The sequence below is a fragment of the Aspergillus affinis genome (genome assembly GCF_023601865.1).
Source record: "Aspergillus affinis strain CMG 70 chromosome Unknown NODE_16_length_405296_cov_86_143545, whole genome shotgun sequence".
NCBI lineage: Eukaryota > Fungi > Ascomycota > Eurotiomycetes > Eurotiales > Aspergillaceae > Aspergillus > Aspergillus affinis.
The window spans coordinates 277,410-289,471 of NW_026515797.1; the positions used below are offsets into that span (position 1 = coordinate 277,410).

The following is a 12,062-nucleotide window of genomic DNA, read 5'->3' on the forward strand; positions in this document are numbered from 1 at the left end:
ATCATTCCAACGTAGAGTCTGGGTTGCTGTGCTGTTCCTCGGACACCAGCATCACCGACAATACCAATGGCAAAACTGGAGAAAGAAAGATCGCAGTTAGCTTCGAAAGAATACAACATCCACTCGACATCCCCGCGGTGAAGGTGAAACATACCCAGCTGCCATACCGGCCAGACCGACAGCGAGACCTGCTCCCAGCTGAATGAACCCCGTGTACAGGGCAACCTTCTGTTGCAAGTCGTTTGCAATCAAGACCGACACGACCAACCCGTAGATGCCAATGATACCCGCCATGACAATGGGGACAATGTCTAAGAAGCGATCATGTTAGAACCATCGTTCGATCCACGAGAGGGAATCTGGAGCTTTAGGGAAAGAGCAGATTCAGGAAGTCGACAAACGTACTCTTGACGATCAGGTCGGGACGCAGGACGGCCATTCCACAGACTCCGACACCAGCCTTGGCGGTTCCATAGGCAGCTCCGAAGCAGGTGAAGACGATAGCTGAGGTGCAACCCAGCGCGCCGAAGAAGGGCTAAAAGTCGCAGTATTAGCCATCAAGAGTGTGAATAAAGATGGAGGTCTTTCGGGGAAGGTCAAGGTATCCTAGGTCGACGTGACGGTGACGGATTCGATCCATGGGTAATAGAGCTTGGTTATGGTGAACAGCGAAGGGACGCGACATGACATACCGCATAGACGGGACTATGAGAGCAGAAAGTCAGCATGAGAAGCTTCAGCAGCAGCCCAGATGCCGCAAGGATAAGAATCCATGGCGGCCAGAGGTCGTGGGCACAAGGAAAAGGAGTCAAGTCGGGGATTACGTACCAAAGTTCAGTGGCCATTTTGAAGAGATCAAAAGATCTTAATGGGATAAATTGAGGATAGAGCTATGGAGACAGCCGAGATAAGCAGTATCAGAGCAAGGGAACGCCCGCGAAGAGAGCCGTTGCGATGATGCGAAGGATTGCAGGTGCGAGACGGAGATGGGGATTGAGGCGAACACGCTGGTGGTTGCTTCGGGGAGGCTGACGGACCTCATGTGCTCCCACGTGACCCGGTGCTTGGCACCCGGCCGCCATCGGATTACGACTACAGTAGATCTACATTTTACGGTTTGGCCAGTTACTGTAGACATGGATGCACGACAGTAGAAATACAAAGTGGTGGATAATTCATTACATGGAAGCTTTTGCGTCTGAGTTATCTTACTCAAGGACAAGCGAGATCCGAGCCCCAGGCATATTGAGCTTAGTGCCAGTTTCGAGGACCTCTCCTTCTAAACTGGCCGGGGTGACGGGCTGCAGATAAGTGACAGCCTTCTCCGACAGAGCCCCAAATCGATTCGGCACATGAATCAAATTCTTTTGCTCCGAAGCAGTGTTCGACGGTGGCAAGGGGCTTTCACTATCAGTGACGACACCGAAATGATACGAAGGAGTTTCTTCCGGAGCTAGCGATCCGCTCTGGTCATGCTCCGGGAGGATTGAAACAAAAAATTGAATATAGTCACCCGCACGGGCAACCTGTGAGAGAGATGATAGATCATCGATGATGACTCGTTGGTCGAGAGATGGCAATCGATCTGGCAGCGAGCCCCCGGCCTGGGGAGAAAAGAGCCCGTTCATGCCCACAGGCTCCCCGTCATCCGATGGCACTAAGAAGCTGATCTCAGGGTCCAAGGATAAGAGGCCTTGCTTTTTGCCCCATCCACCACCGCCGCTCATGACATGGTGTAGTTTACCACCCGCCTGAATCGCCTTGGTGAGATCATCTGGGGTTCTGTCTGCACCATCTTTGTCGGGGCTTTCAATGAGAGCCCACACCGATACTCTCTGGTCGAGAATGTTGTGTTCTTCGATATAGCAAGGAAGTTCTTTTTCCAGCTCAGCCGAGGCTGGCATCGGTTCCATTGATTGACCATCGGCATGTTTTGTGATCTGGCGTAGAATATTCCCCATGCTGGTTACAACCTTTCTTCGCCGGCCGACCGGATATAGCGGGAGGCCGAGAGAACTGGAAATGGACTCTGTATTCGACGTAATTAAACAGCGAGATAAGTCGACGGTCTGGCCCAGACTAAAACTGGACGAGGAAGCGTCGTAGGCCCAGCGGGTTCCAAAAAGGGTGTTTTCCTTGCCATTGAGAAAAATGGTATTGGCGAGACGCAAACCAACTTCATGGATAGGCTGACGAAGAGCTTCACCAGCGGCGTGGGGGGTATTCGTTTGGACAGAGAACACAAGAGCTGCTTCTGGAGCGTCCGTGGCTCGGAGTCGGCGCGGCGCGGCAACTTTTCCTTGTATGTTCTCTGCTCTTGATAGCATAACCGAAATGCCCTCGTATTCTTCGATATCCTCCTCTGGTGCATTGTTTGACTTGCGACTGGTATCGGGTAGTTTATCAACAATCGCTACAAAGGCATGCGCAGAGCCATGGGATCCCTCGGAAGGTTGATTCCGGTACAGGCGATTGATCCATTGCTCAAGGAAAGTATGGGAAGGATCGATCCACGATGCAAAGCTGGGCGTGACAAGGATGATAGGGATCGGGTTTGATACTAGTCGCGAGCTCGGAATAGAGGGAAGGCTTGAAAGAACGTCATCTGGAGTCTCTTGAAGAATTAGCAAGGCAAGCCATGGGAAGAACTGCAGAAACCACCGAGAAACCTACAATCTCTCCAGGGGTGCGTGTCAGCCAGGTATAAGCCAAGGGATGATTGTTCGCGGTGCGTTTCGTCTGCGTTGCTAGACACCTGCGTGCGGCATATTGGCCTCGATAAGATGGGCCTCGTCGCCTCTGCAGGCCACGAAGCTCAAATACCTGCCGAGCGCACCCTGGTTTGGCGGCCGGTCGTGCTGGCAAGGTGAGCATCAACGACATATAAGCATGGAGGTCGACAATGATAGTCGAGAATGTCTAGCGGTGCTAAAGCATTGCGAGGGAGTTTCGGAAGCAAAGAACGGAATGGCTGCCAAGACCCACTGCAGCTTGACTGATTACCCGCAGTGGCTTTAGAAGCTGTCTCTAGTTTTTCCTACGAGTATTCCCTGGGCTCAATTTCTTCGAGTTCATTGTTGCTGAACCGACAATGTATTTTTACCCTAATGTTTATTTATTTTCTTTAGAAGAACCACCTATTAATCTATTCAAGTAATATGAATTAGGTGGGAGTGAAAGTATCGTCCAGAATACCTCATGACCATACTCCGTAAATGATGCCAATGCTCACCCAAGACTTTTGCCGGCCACTTAGCCAACCCAGGGTCAAACAGCAGGTGTACTCCGTACTCCGTAGGCAGAAACCTTGAATTCTAGAAGAAGGCTAGAATGCGACTTGATAAGTGTGGCGTTGGCAAACTAAGAATAGAATGGGCGCTCAGTGAACCTGGGCTCGTACGGGGTATCATGCTTGCCTATCCAGCGAGCCACTTGTCCGCGGACAAGAAGTCAATGATCGCAACGCACATGTATGAGTCCACAGGTGTAGGAAGCATATGACAAGCATGACGTCGAGAGGCGTTGGCAGATGTGGCGGTGCAGTACCGCCACCGTGCCAAGTCCCGAGGGCGTTCCAGGGTCAAGGAAGGTACACAGTTACGGAGCATGCAATCATAATTAAAACAGCCAACGAAATAAGAGCCCGGGTCTACCTTCTGCCCTCATTCGCTGCACGTTTGAAGATGGAGCGTTTCTTATCTTAATTTTGTGGGTTTCGTATGGTCGGAGTTCGGGATGACGTCGATTTCCAGATGCATGGCTGCGCAACGATGGTACGATCTATGGCCTCGAGAAGATCGACAAGGAAAACGTGTTGCCTCACCGTGAATGATATCAGATTCCAAGAAAGTCGAAACCATGCTATGACGAGTGGAGACAAACGGAGAGTGTCAGGAAATTACATAGGTAGAAGCCAAGGGAATAGGGCTGGACTCCATAGGGCTGTGGTCCACTCCTGCAAGTGCAAAAGAGGTGGATGTCTGGATGACGGGCTAAAAAAGTAAGCATGGGGGTTTTCCTGTGAGAAGGGTGGTTATTCCGGAGTCTGATGGAGAATAAAACGAGCAATTGACAGGTGCATAAATATAGAAATCAGGACCTGATCAGATCGATTTCGATGAATAGTACATTGAATAGCGAGGGTCAGGGGCAAAGAAGGGCGCCAAGCTTTTCTTCAGGCAACCAGATAATTGTTAGACTCCTTGCTGGGAAACGAGGAAAACTCTGCCAAGTAGGTCGCAACGTAGGTTGACGCAAAAGTCAGCCGACAAATGCCTGATGGGAAAGTCTAGGCAGCGGGAAATTGGATGTTCATCACTCCGCCTGGGCCAATGAAGACGGCGTGCGTCAAACCCGAGCCACAGTTGGCGGTGGAAGCATGACGTATGATGAAATCCTGACTAAGGCACTAACAGAAAGGGAACCTGATCCCCTTACGGAGACGGGCAGAGAGGCCGGTGTCAAGGTCAACTCGAACCTTTGCCGCCCAGGATTTAAGAGCCCGTGGATCCGCTCCCGACCGCCCGGCCTTGTTCTTTCTTCCCAACTCTTTCAGACTTGTCATCCCATCTCGATCAATTATCATCTCCTGCTCATAGATCCCTCTTTGGCTTCTACTCGATCAACCACTACTCACAATGCCTTTCACTGCCTCGTAAGTGCCCTTGTCGTCATCCCCTCGTTCTCCTTGCCTTCGTCCGGCTCGCTCGGTCGGTCCCTTCGCAGTGCTGTCCGAGCACCCAATGCCGTGGATGAGAGGCTGGAGAGCTTGGAGAGGTGCGAGGAAAACAGCGGCTAACGATTCTGTTTGTACAGCGACATCTGCAAGATCCTTTTTGCGATCATCCTCCCTCCCCTCGGTGTCTTCCTTGAGCGAGGATGTGGAGCTGATCTGCTCATCAACATCTGTTTGACCATCCTGGGTTGGATTCCCGGCATCATCCACGCTCTGTACGTGCTACCCTCCGATCTGGATTCCTCGGACCTCCAGCTAACAATGCCCTTCCAGGTACATTATTTTCAAGTACTAGACACTGCCTATATCCCCCAAACTGTCCGCCCGATTCGATCCAAGTCCTTCCTCGATCGAAGATTTGCATCGTTCCGCCGTTCTCTCCTAGATCCCTTAATTTGAAATCGAACGGGCGATCGTGTTGTTGTTCGCGTATTCCGCGCGACTCCGACCGAGACTCGACTAATGTAACCCCGCCACTTGGCAGTCCATATCCTGTGGATTTGAGGCGAGGACTGATCGGTGGTTATATCACACGTATCCTGTGATGGGGCTCGAGTGTTCTTGTTACTATTAATCTCTCGCGATTCCCCTGTTTGTGATGTTTCTATGTTCTTTTTGGCTTCGCTTCGGATGATACCAGCTCATTTGTCATACTGGGCTTTTTGTTTTGCTCTTTGTCAGTGATTACTTTTAATGATTGATGGCAATAACAAGATCTTAATATTCCCTGAATTCCCTGCAGCTGCTCCCACCTTTGCTCTAGGTATAGTAGCTGTTTGTCGGTTGTGGTACGACAAGAACCAGCAACTCTTCGCGCCACGCGAATTTAAGCTAAAATAGAGTTCTTCCAGGCTGAATTATTTCTCAGCTGGGTGGAATTACCTGGATCTCGATAGTTCATCCCCGGGGCACTTGGCTTTCTTCAGCTTTCTTCAGCTCTTGACGCCCGTTCATCTCCGAAGCGCCCGGGCGTCTGGAATCAGCTGACCTGACATCATGATGACTCCGGTGCAGCGCCGGCGCCAACCCCGGCGCGTAGTCAACTACTCATCTCGTCTGCGCTCTTGCCCACACCCAGCGCCTACAGTTGTCGACCTGCTTCTCGACTACGTGGCTCTCGTTGGCTAGACTGCGTTTTGCATTTCATCAGGGCGCCTACAGGAGGCGCAGTTTCATGGTGATTGTCTCAGATGCAGGCGTCTCCCACGAGCAGCCAGTCAGCGTCATGGCGAAAACAAGAGATCTTCTCGTTGACGCCGGCAATGGCGGGTTGGGCTCGAACGCGCCGCGTCTTATTATCATGTCCTTCTCACCGTGCCCCTCAGTTCTCTGGAACAATTCTGTCGTTAGAAAATATAGGCGGCTTAGAGTGACATTGTACAACAATATTGCCTCTATTCATTTCTTTGATCCATTCACATAGAATGGTTGTCTGTGTGCACCTATGACTCTAGGGGTTGATGCTCCTTTGTGTTGATATAGGGTAGGTAAGTCATTTGGACGCTCTAAACTTCGCTCATTACTTTTGGATACATTTACATCATCCACAGTTGTAAAATGGACCAGGGGGAATCCTTGACTAACTAGCGGAGAATTGACAGATTGTCACAATATGTTATCACATCTCCGACTCCTCTTTGTCCTTTCGTCGTTAATATCATCTTGCCTTGCACTCAGCGCCAACGAGCCACAGCCGACAGGAGCGGTCGCTTCGCCAGTCGATCGTGTTCCAAATTGCGCTGCAGACTGTACTAGAGAATTCATTCGGACGGACTATCCCAACAATGCATGCTCGCAAGGATTGGATCTCGAATGTCTTTGCAGGACGAATACGAACAGTGGATATACTTTGGGAGAGGCTGCCTTGCGCTGTAGCCTCGCTTATTGCGTTTTGGAGACGGTGTTGCACTCAACGGTCTACAGTATCTGTGATGTGGTAGTAGGCGCTTTACCACGGACGCATGCTACTATCACTGCTACAATAGTGACCACGACAACGACGTCTCTGACGAGTACGACAGCCGCTCACACAGAGACACCTTCTGACCTAGGTACTCTCAGCACCTCCCTCAACACCAGCTCAACTACCAGTTCAACTACTTCAGCACCCTCACAGTCAACTACGACCCACATATCCACCACTCTCACTCCTTTCGAGAGTCCTATATCAATCACCCACACCACCCTGCACTCTAGTACTACGAATGATCAGACACCCTCCACGAGTGCGGCATCCTCTAACGAGAGTCATTTGAAACCCAGTGCAGTTATAGGGGTCTCTGTGGCTTCGGGGGTGTCGGGGTTTTTAATCATTGGGGTTATCATATTTTGTTGCTGCCGGAAGGCCAGACGAAGGAATCAGCAGGCCAAAGACAACAACTTCTTCGAGATTGGCGGTGTCATGTCAGAACCCCACGACTTTTCTTCGCCACCGAGACGACCAATTCCAGGGCCTAGCAACCCGTCATCTCGTACAATAAATGAGGACTCACGTCCTGCGAGGCTGATGTCCCCGTTCGAATACCGGAATGAGAACCCAGCGGTTGTTGTTACTGGACCAGACGGCGATCGTAACAACCGCCACTCGAGAAGAATTAGCCCTAGCAAGATTGGATTTGCATTTTCTTCAAATTCTGAAAATGAGGCCTCGCCGAGCCAGTCCTCACAGCGGACCATCTCCGACTTGCTGCCAGAGAAGCCTGCATACGATCTTTACCCCCAACCTCTGCGATGGAGTCAACAGAAAACCCCCAGGCCCGCTAGTGGCGCGACACTGTTCGAGGAAGACGTCGTCAGGCCGAGAGGGGGTCCCAGCGCCCCAACTCCGTTCATGAATTCCTCTGCCTTGCCAGCTCGATATAATTCCTCGCGACAGTACAATGGGGCTCCGATAGCAGGGCTGCCTGATAACCCGCGTGCCATGATGCATGGATTTGAGGGACGGCATAATGGTACCTTAACCCCACGGAATTCTGCCTCTCGGAAAAAGCCTATATATGCCGACTCTGGTGCTGGGGTCCACCATCCACGCCAGGCTGACATATATGACGCCTCGTCGTATCATACCAAATGTGATGACCTCATGTATCATGACAATTATGTTGACAATTATTGGCAACAACCCGATCATGGATACTTGGGTGGTGCAGGCATGCCGTCGCCCCGCAACATGAAGCGCCGCTCACTGCCGCAGTCAAGCAGCATCCCAGTGAGCAAGCCGAGCGGCGAGTTTGAGACGATCAACATCAATGAAAATTCGGGAAGCCGCCGGACCTCGCGTCACTCGGGGAGCTTCAGGCCACTTTCCCCTCTAAAAGAAGTCCGAACACCCACCAATATCCCACCCAAGCGTGATTACTTTCTTGGTGACGCACCTGTCAATGAGTCTGAGGGTTCGCGCTCTACGGCTGCCGGCCCAGCCCATGAGATAGTTTCTCGGCCCCGGATTGTGCGGCAGGATGATATAAAAAGGGTTCAGGTTCGTCGAGGCAAGCCACAGCCTACCGGACAGACTGTCCCGAACGACTACTGGCACGAAAATGATCGTGGTATCCTAATACCCGAGCCCAACTCTCACGGTCTAGTGAGCGATTCTCGCTATCCGATCGAGAGGATGGGTCGGACATCGACGATAAGAGCCGTGCCAACCGAACGCAACTTGACACCGTCCAGACATGGCACCGATCTGATACTCCGCGTGGATTGAGAGCGAGGCAGGTTTCTCGCTTTCCTTCTTGGGCCAGCCCAGATCATATTCCTTTCTCTTTTGTAATATATTAATATGGGACCATGTGCGTCCGGTACATTGCACTTTCTTCTATGTATATTTATTTGCTATCTTGGCCCCTGCAGATGCTTCCGTCTGCGAACTGTACCTATATATACAATATTTGCTACATACTGTACCTCTAGAATATTAGTAACCGAGTCACGATAATTCCCCGGAACCAGGTTGTACAGTCGTTCAGTTCCCAGCCAGTCGTTGACTGTTCCATCTTCCGCCAGGGAAAAAAAGTTTGACAAGACATTCCTGGGACGGAAACAGCCTTCGTGGTGGTGGTAGACGCTGGTTCTGACAGGTTCACCGAGTGAGAGACTTCGAATCACATGTCACCAGGCTGAGAGTGCACAACGACGGTGGCTGCAGGACCGGAAAGGTTACACTGCGTGGTTTCCACGTCCCTTTCCCCTCCTTCCTCGCTCGGCTTGCATGTTGGTGTTGGTTCCAGGTGCGGCATTAAACAACACGCCCTGGTTGGCTTCAGATCCCAACTAGTGGGTGAGATGGGTTCCCTAGCCTCTTGAGAATCCGAGATACATACCAGGTGGTTGCGAGCTAGGGCTCGGCGCCTTGTTCGGACGGTGTAGACACCATCCGCCATCTGGCCTGAGGATTGGTTGCTCCTGGACGTGCCTGCACCATTGACGAACTACTCTGGGCTGTCTGGCTGACGGGCTGCCCGGGAGGTGACCGGATGAACTGAGAAGAGCGAGGACTGGAGAGGAATAGCCAGAGGGAAGGAGACCGGAGAGAGTGGATGACTAAGGAAGGCGGGCCGTGCAGGGGACATCCCGCCATGACGTCACGGTGCTTGCCTCGACTTCTTCTCGGTCAACTGCCTCACTCGTCGGGCCCCGTCTTTGATCCCTGGGAGTAAAATGTGATATCACTATCAGTCGACGAAGCAATCCATGCGTCTTGAAATGACAGACAGATACGGAGTACTTGAATGTATTTTCGCGAGGATTGAACGTTAGTGGGACTTCCCTACACCCGCCCTCGAAATCACAGAATAATTTGATTGTTGCTAAGTCGACCAACGTTTGGACCGTGGCATGGGTGACGAATCAACGTGTCTGCCTCATCGATTCCACGGCCCAGGATGAATCACCGCGGTAGAGACGACGTCGACGTTGCCTTTGCATGGCGCGAAGAGGAACGGCGGCAAACCTTCGGCTCGGTGGAGTCACGGCAACCAGCGCTTGCCAGCCAGCCAAAGTCCATTGCAAGCATTCTCCAAAGTCCAAACGTTGTCGATGACGGGGCCACGGGCTAACATCATCCATGGGCAAGCATGAGTCCTAATTTCTAAGGCTCCGCGCCTCTGGCGCTGACCCTCCATTATCCGGTCGATGTGTTTCAGCGTTGTATATGAATGGCTCCATTTTCCTCCCCAAACCCACACTCGATCTTTCCTCCACTCTACCTCGATCATCATTCCATCACTCTTCTCTTCGACATTGATCAGGGATTACCTCATAGCTGGCTAGACTGCTTCTTACAGGCCCTCGTGCGTGAACGGTCTCTTCATCTCGATTGCGTTTTGTGCGGCCGTATTGGAGCCCCCTTTTCCCTCACAAAGGTTCTTTCTTATCTTCCATTCTAGATAATCAATTTCATTTCTTTGGGTTCCCTTTGGACACTCTCTAATTTTTTTTAATTTTTTTTTTTTTGGCTGTCTTACCCTTTACTTTTTTTTGGAGTGATCGACCGCCGTTGTCGTTCCCTTCCCGGCTGTCTTTTTTTGGGTCTTCTACTGGGTCCGCTCCACTTTGGCAAATCGTCTAAGCCATCGTCGCCCCTACTATACGTCAGTAGGATTACAACGCGTCCCCACATTCACAGGAACAAGGAAAAGAACGATGACTGCCGCAGACGGTCTCGGAACCCGAGTTGACCGGCTGTCCAGCCTGGACGCCAGTCGGGCCGACCTTTATGGCGGTCCCAATGTCGTCCTCCCTCCTCAACATCTTATGGCCTCCAGTGCTCACGACACCGCGATGGGAATGGAAATGGCTAAACAACACCTCGAAGACGAGATATCCTCTGAAGATGGATCGCCCCGTGTGGCCTCACCTACCTCTAGACCTGCGCAGACTACCACCGACGACTTTGCCTTGGCCTTCGATATCGATGGAGTTCTACTGAAAGGTGGCGACCCCATTCCTGCGGCCATTGATGCCCTGAAATATATCAACGGGGACAATCCTTATGGAATGACAATGTAAGATATTTTCTCCTTCGTTGAATCCATACCAAAACCAAGGCTTTGTTTCTGACGCCTATCTGTTCAATCAGTCCGTACATCTTTGTGACGAACGGCGGGGGCAAGTCGGAGGAGGAACGATGTCTAGACCTTAGTCGGCAATTAGAGCTGGAAGTCTCCCCCGGCCAGTTTATCTGCGGGCACACGCCGATGCGCGATATGGCTGAGCGATACAACACCGTTCTTGTCGTGGGCGGCGTGGGCGAGAAGTGTCGATTGGTTGCCGAAATGTACGGCTTCAAGGACGTCATCACCCCCGGCGATATCATCAAATCGCGCAAGGATACCACTCCCTTCCGGAGCCTGACCGATGACGAGTTTGAGAATTCTCGCGCGCGAGATCTTAAGAATACCAAGATCGACGCCATCTTCGTTTTCGCCGACAGCCGGGATTGGGCCGGAGACCAGCAAATCATCCTGGATGTCCTGATGTCGAAGGAAGGACATCTAGGAACCCGTTCGGAGGTCTTCAACGAGGGGCCTCCCCTGTTCTTCTCCCACAACGACGTCGTATGGGCCACCTCTCATGAACACACCCGCATCGGTATGGGCGCACTTCGTGCCTCACTGGAGGCACTCTACAAAGCCGTCACTGGGAAGGAGTTGTCGACTATTGCCTTCGGAAAGCCCCAACTAGGCACGTATCAGTTCGCCACCCGGCTCCTTCGCCAGTGGCGCAAGGACACCCATGGCATTAACAACCCCCCACGCACCGTCTACTTCGTCGGCGACACCCCCGAGTCCGACGTCCAAGGGACCAACGAATTTGACAAAATCAGCGACATCGAATGGTTCTCGATTCTAGTCAAGACCGGTGTCTACCGGGATGGCATGATTCCTCGCTACCCACCCAAGAAAACGTGTGAGAACGTCCTGGAAGCCGTCAAATTCGCCATGCAGCGTGAGATCTCCAAGGACATGAACGGCACGGACTTGAAGGAGTCAAAGTATGCGGGCATACGAAATTGATCGGCCCTGCTTTTTCACCGACCATGTGGGATTATTTGCGCATAGTCATGCACATGATTTCCCCTCCCCCCACCTTCAATTAGATCGTCTAGATCATTCCTTGTCATTCGTTTTCACATATACCATACACATGATTCAAGATTTTGGCTATTTTGGTTTTCTAGTTTCTACATACTTATGATTCCCTAGGATATAACAATTCTATTTTCTTATTTTTACAAAGAAAGATTTTCTATCTACTACTGTGTGTTTCTGTTCTGGTGGAAGCGCCGTTTGGACATCTTCCTTGAATTCTACAGGTTTCTTGTGTG

General features: G+C 51.5%; 3 protein-coding genes across 3 annotated transcripts; 2 read left to right on the forward strand and 1 right to left on the reverse strand.

Annotated features, from left to right (window-relative positions):
* Positions 1-1,208: 1,208 nt before the first annotated feature.
* Positions 1,209-2,883, reverse strand: KD926_003071 (uncharacterized protein; the record flags this gene model as incomplete). The annotated part of the gene is made up of 2 exons (XM_053097357.1): positions 1,209-2,612; positions 2,674-2,883. 2 exons carry the CDS (start codon positions 2,881-2,883, stop codon positions 1,209-1,211), a joined length of 1,614 nt encoding a protein of 537 aa, XP_052958701.1.
* A 3,464-nt stretch (positions 2,884-6,347) lies between these two features.
* KD926_003072 (uncharacterized protein) lies at positions 6,348-8,441 on the forward strand (the record flags this gene model as incomplete). The annotated part of the gene is made up of 1 exon (XM_053097358.1): positions 6,348-8,441. One exon carries the CDS (start codon positions 6,348-6,350, stop codon positions 8,439-8,441), a length of 2,094 nt encoding a protein of 697 aa, XP_052958702.1.
* Positions 8,442-10,378: 1,937 nt separating this feature from the next.
* On the forward strand, positions 10,379-11,751 carry KD926_003073 (phosphatidyl synthase; the record flags this gene model as incomplete). Its single annotated transcript, XM_053097359.1, has 2 exons — positions 10,379-10,740; positions 10,815-11,751. 2 exons carry the CDS (start codon positions 10,379-10,381, stop codon positions 11,749-11,751), a joined length of 1,299 nt encoding a protein of 432 aa, XP_052958703.1.
* Positions 11,752-12,062: the final 311 nt, after the last annotated feature.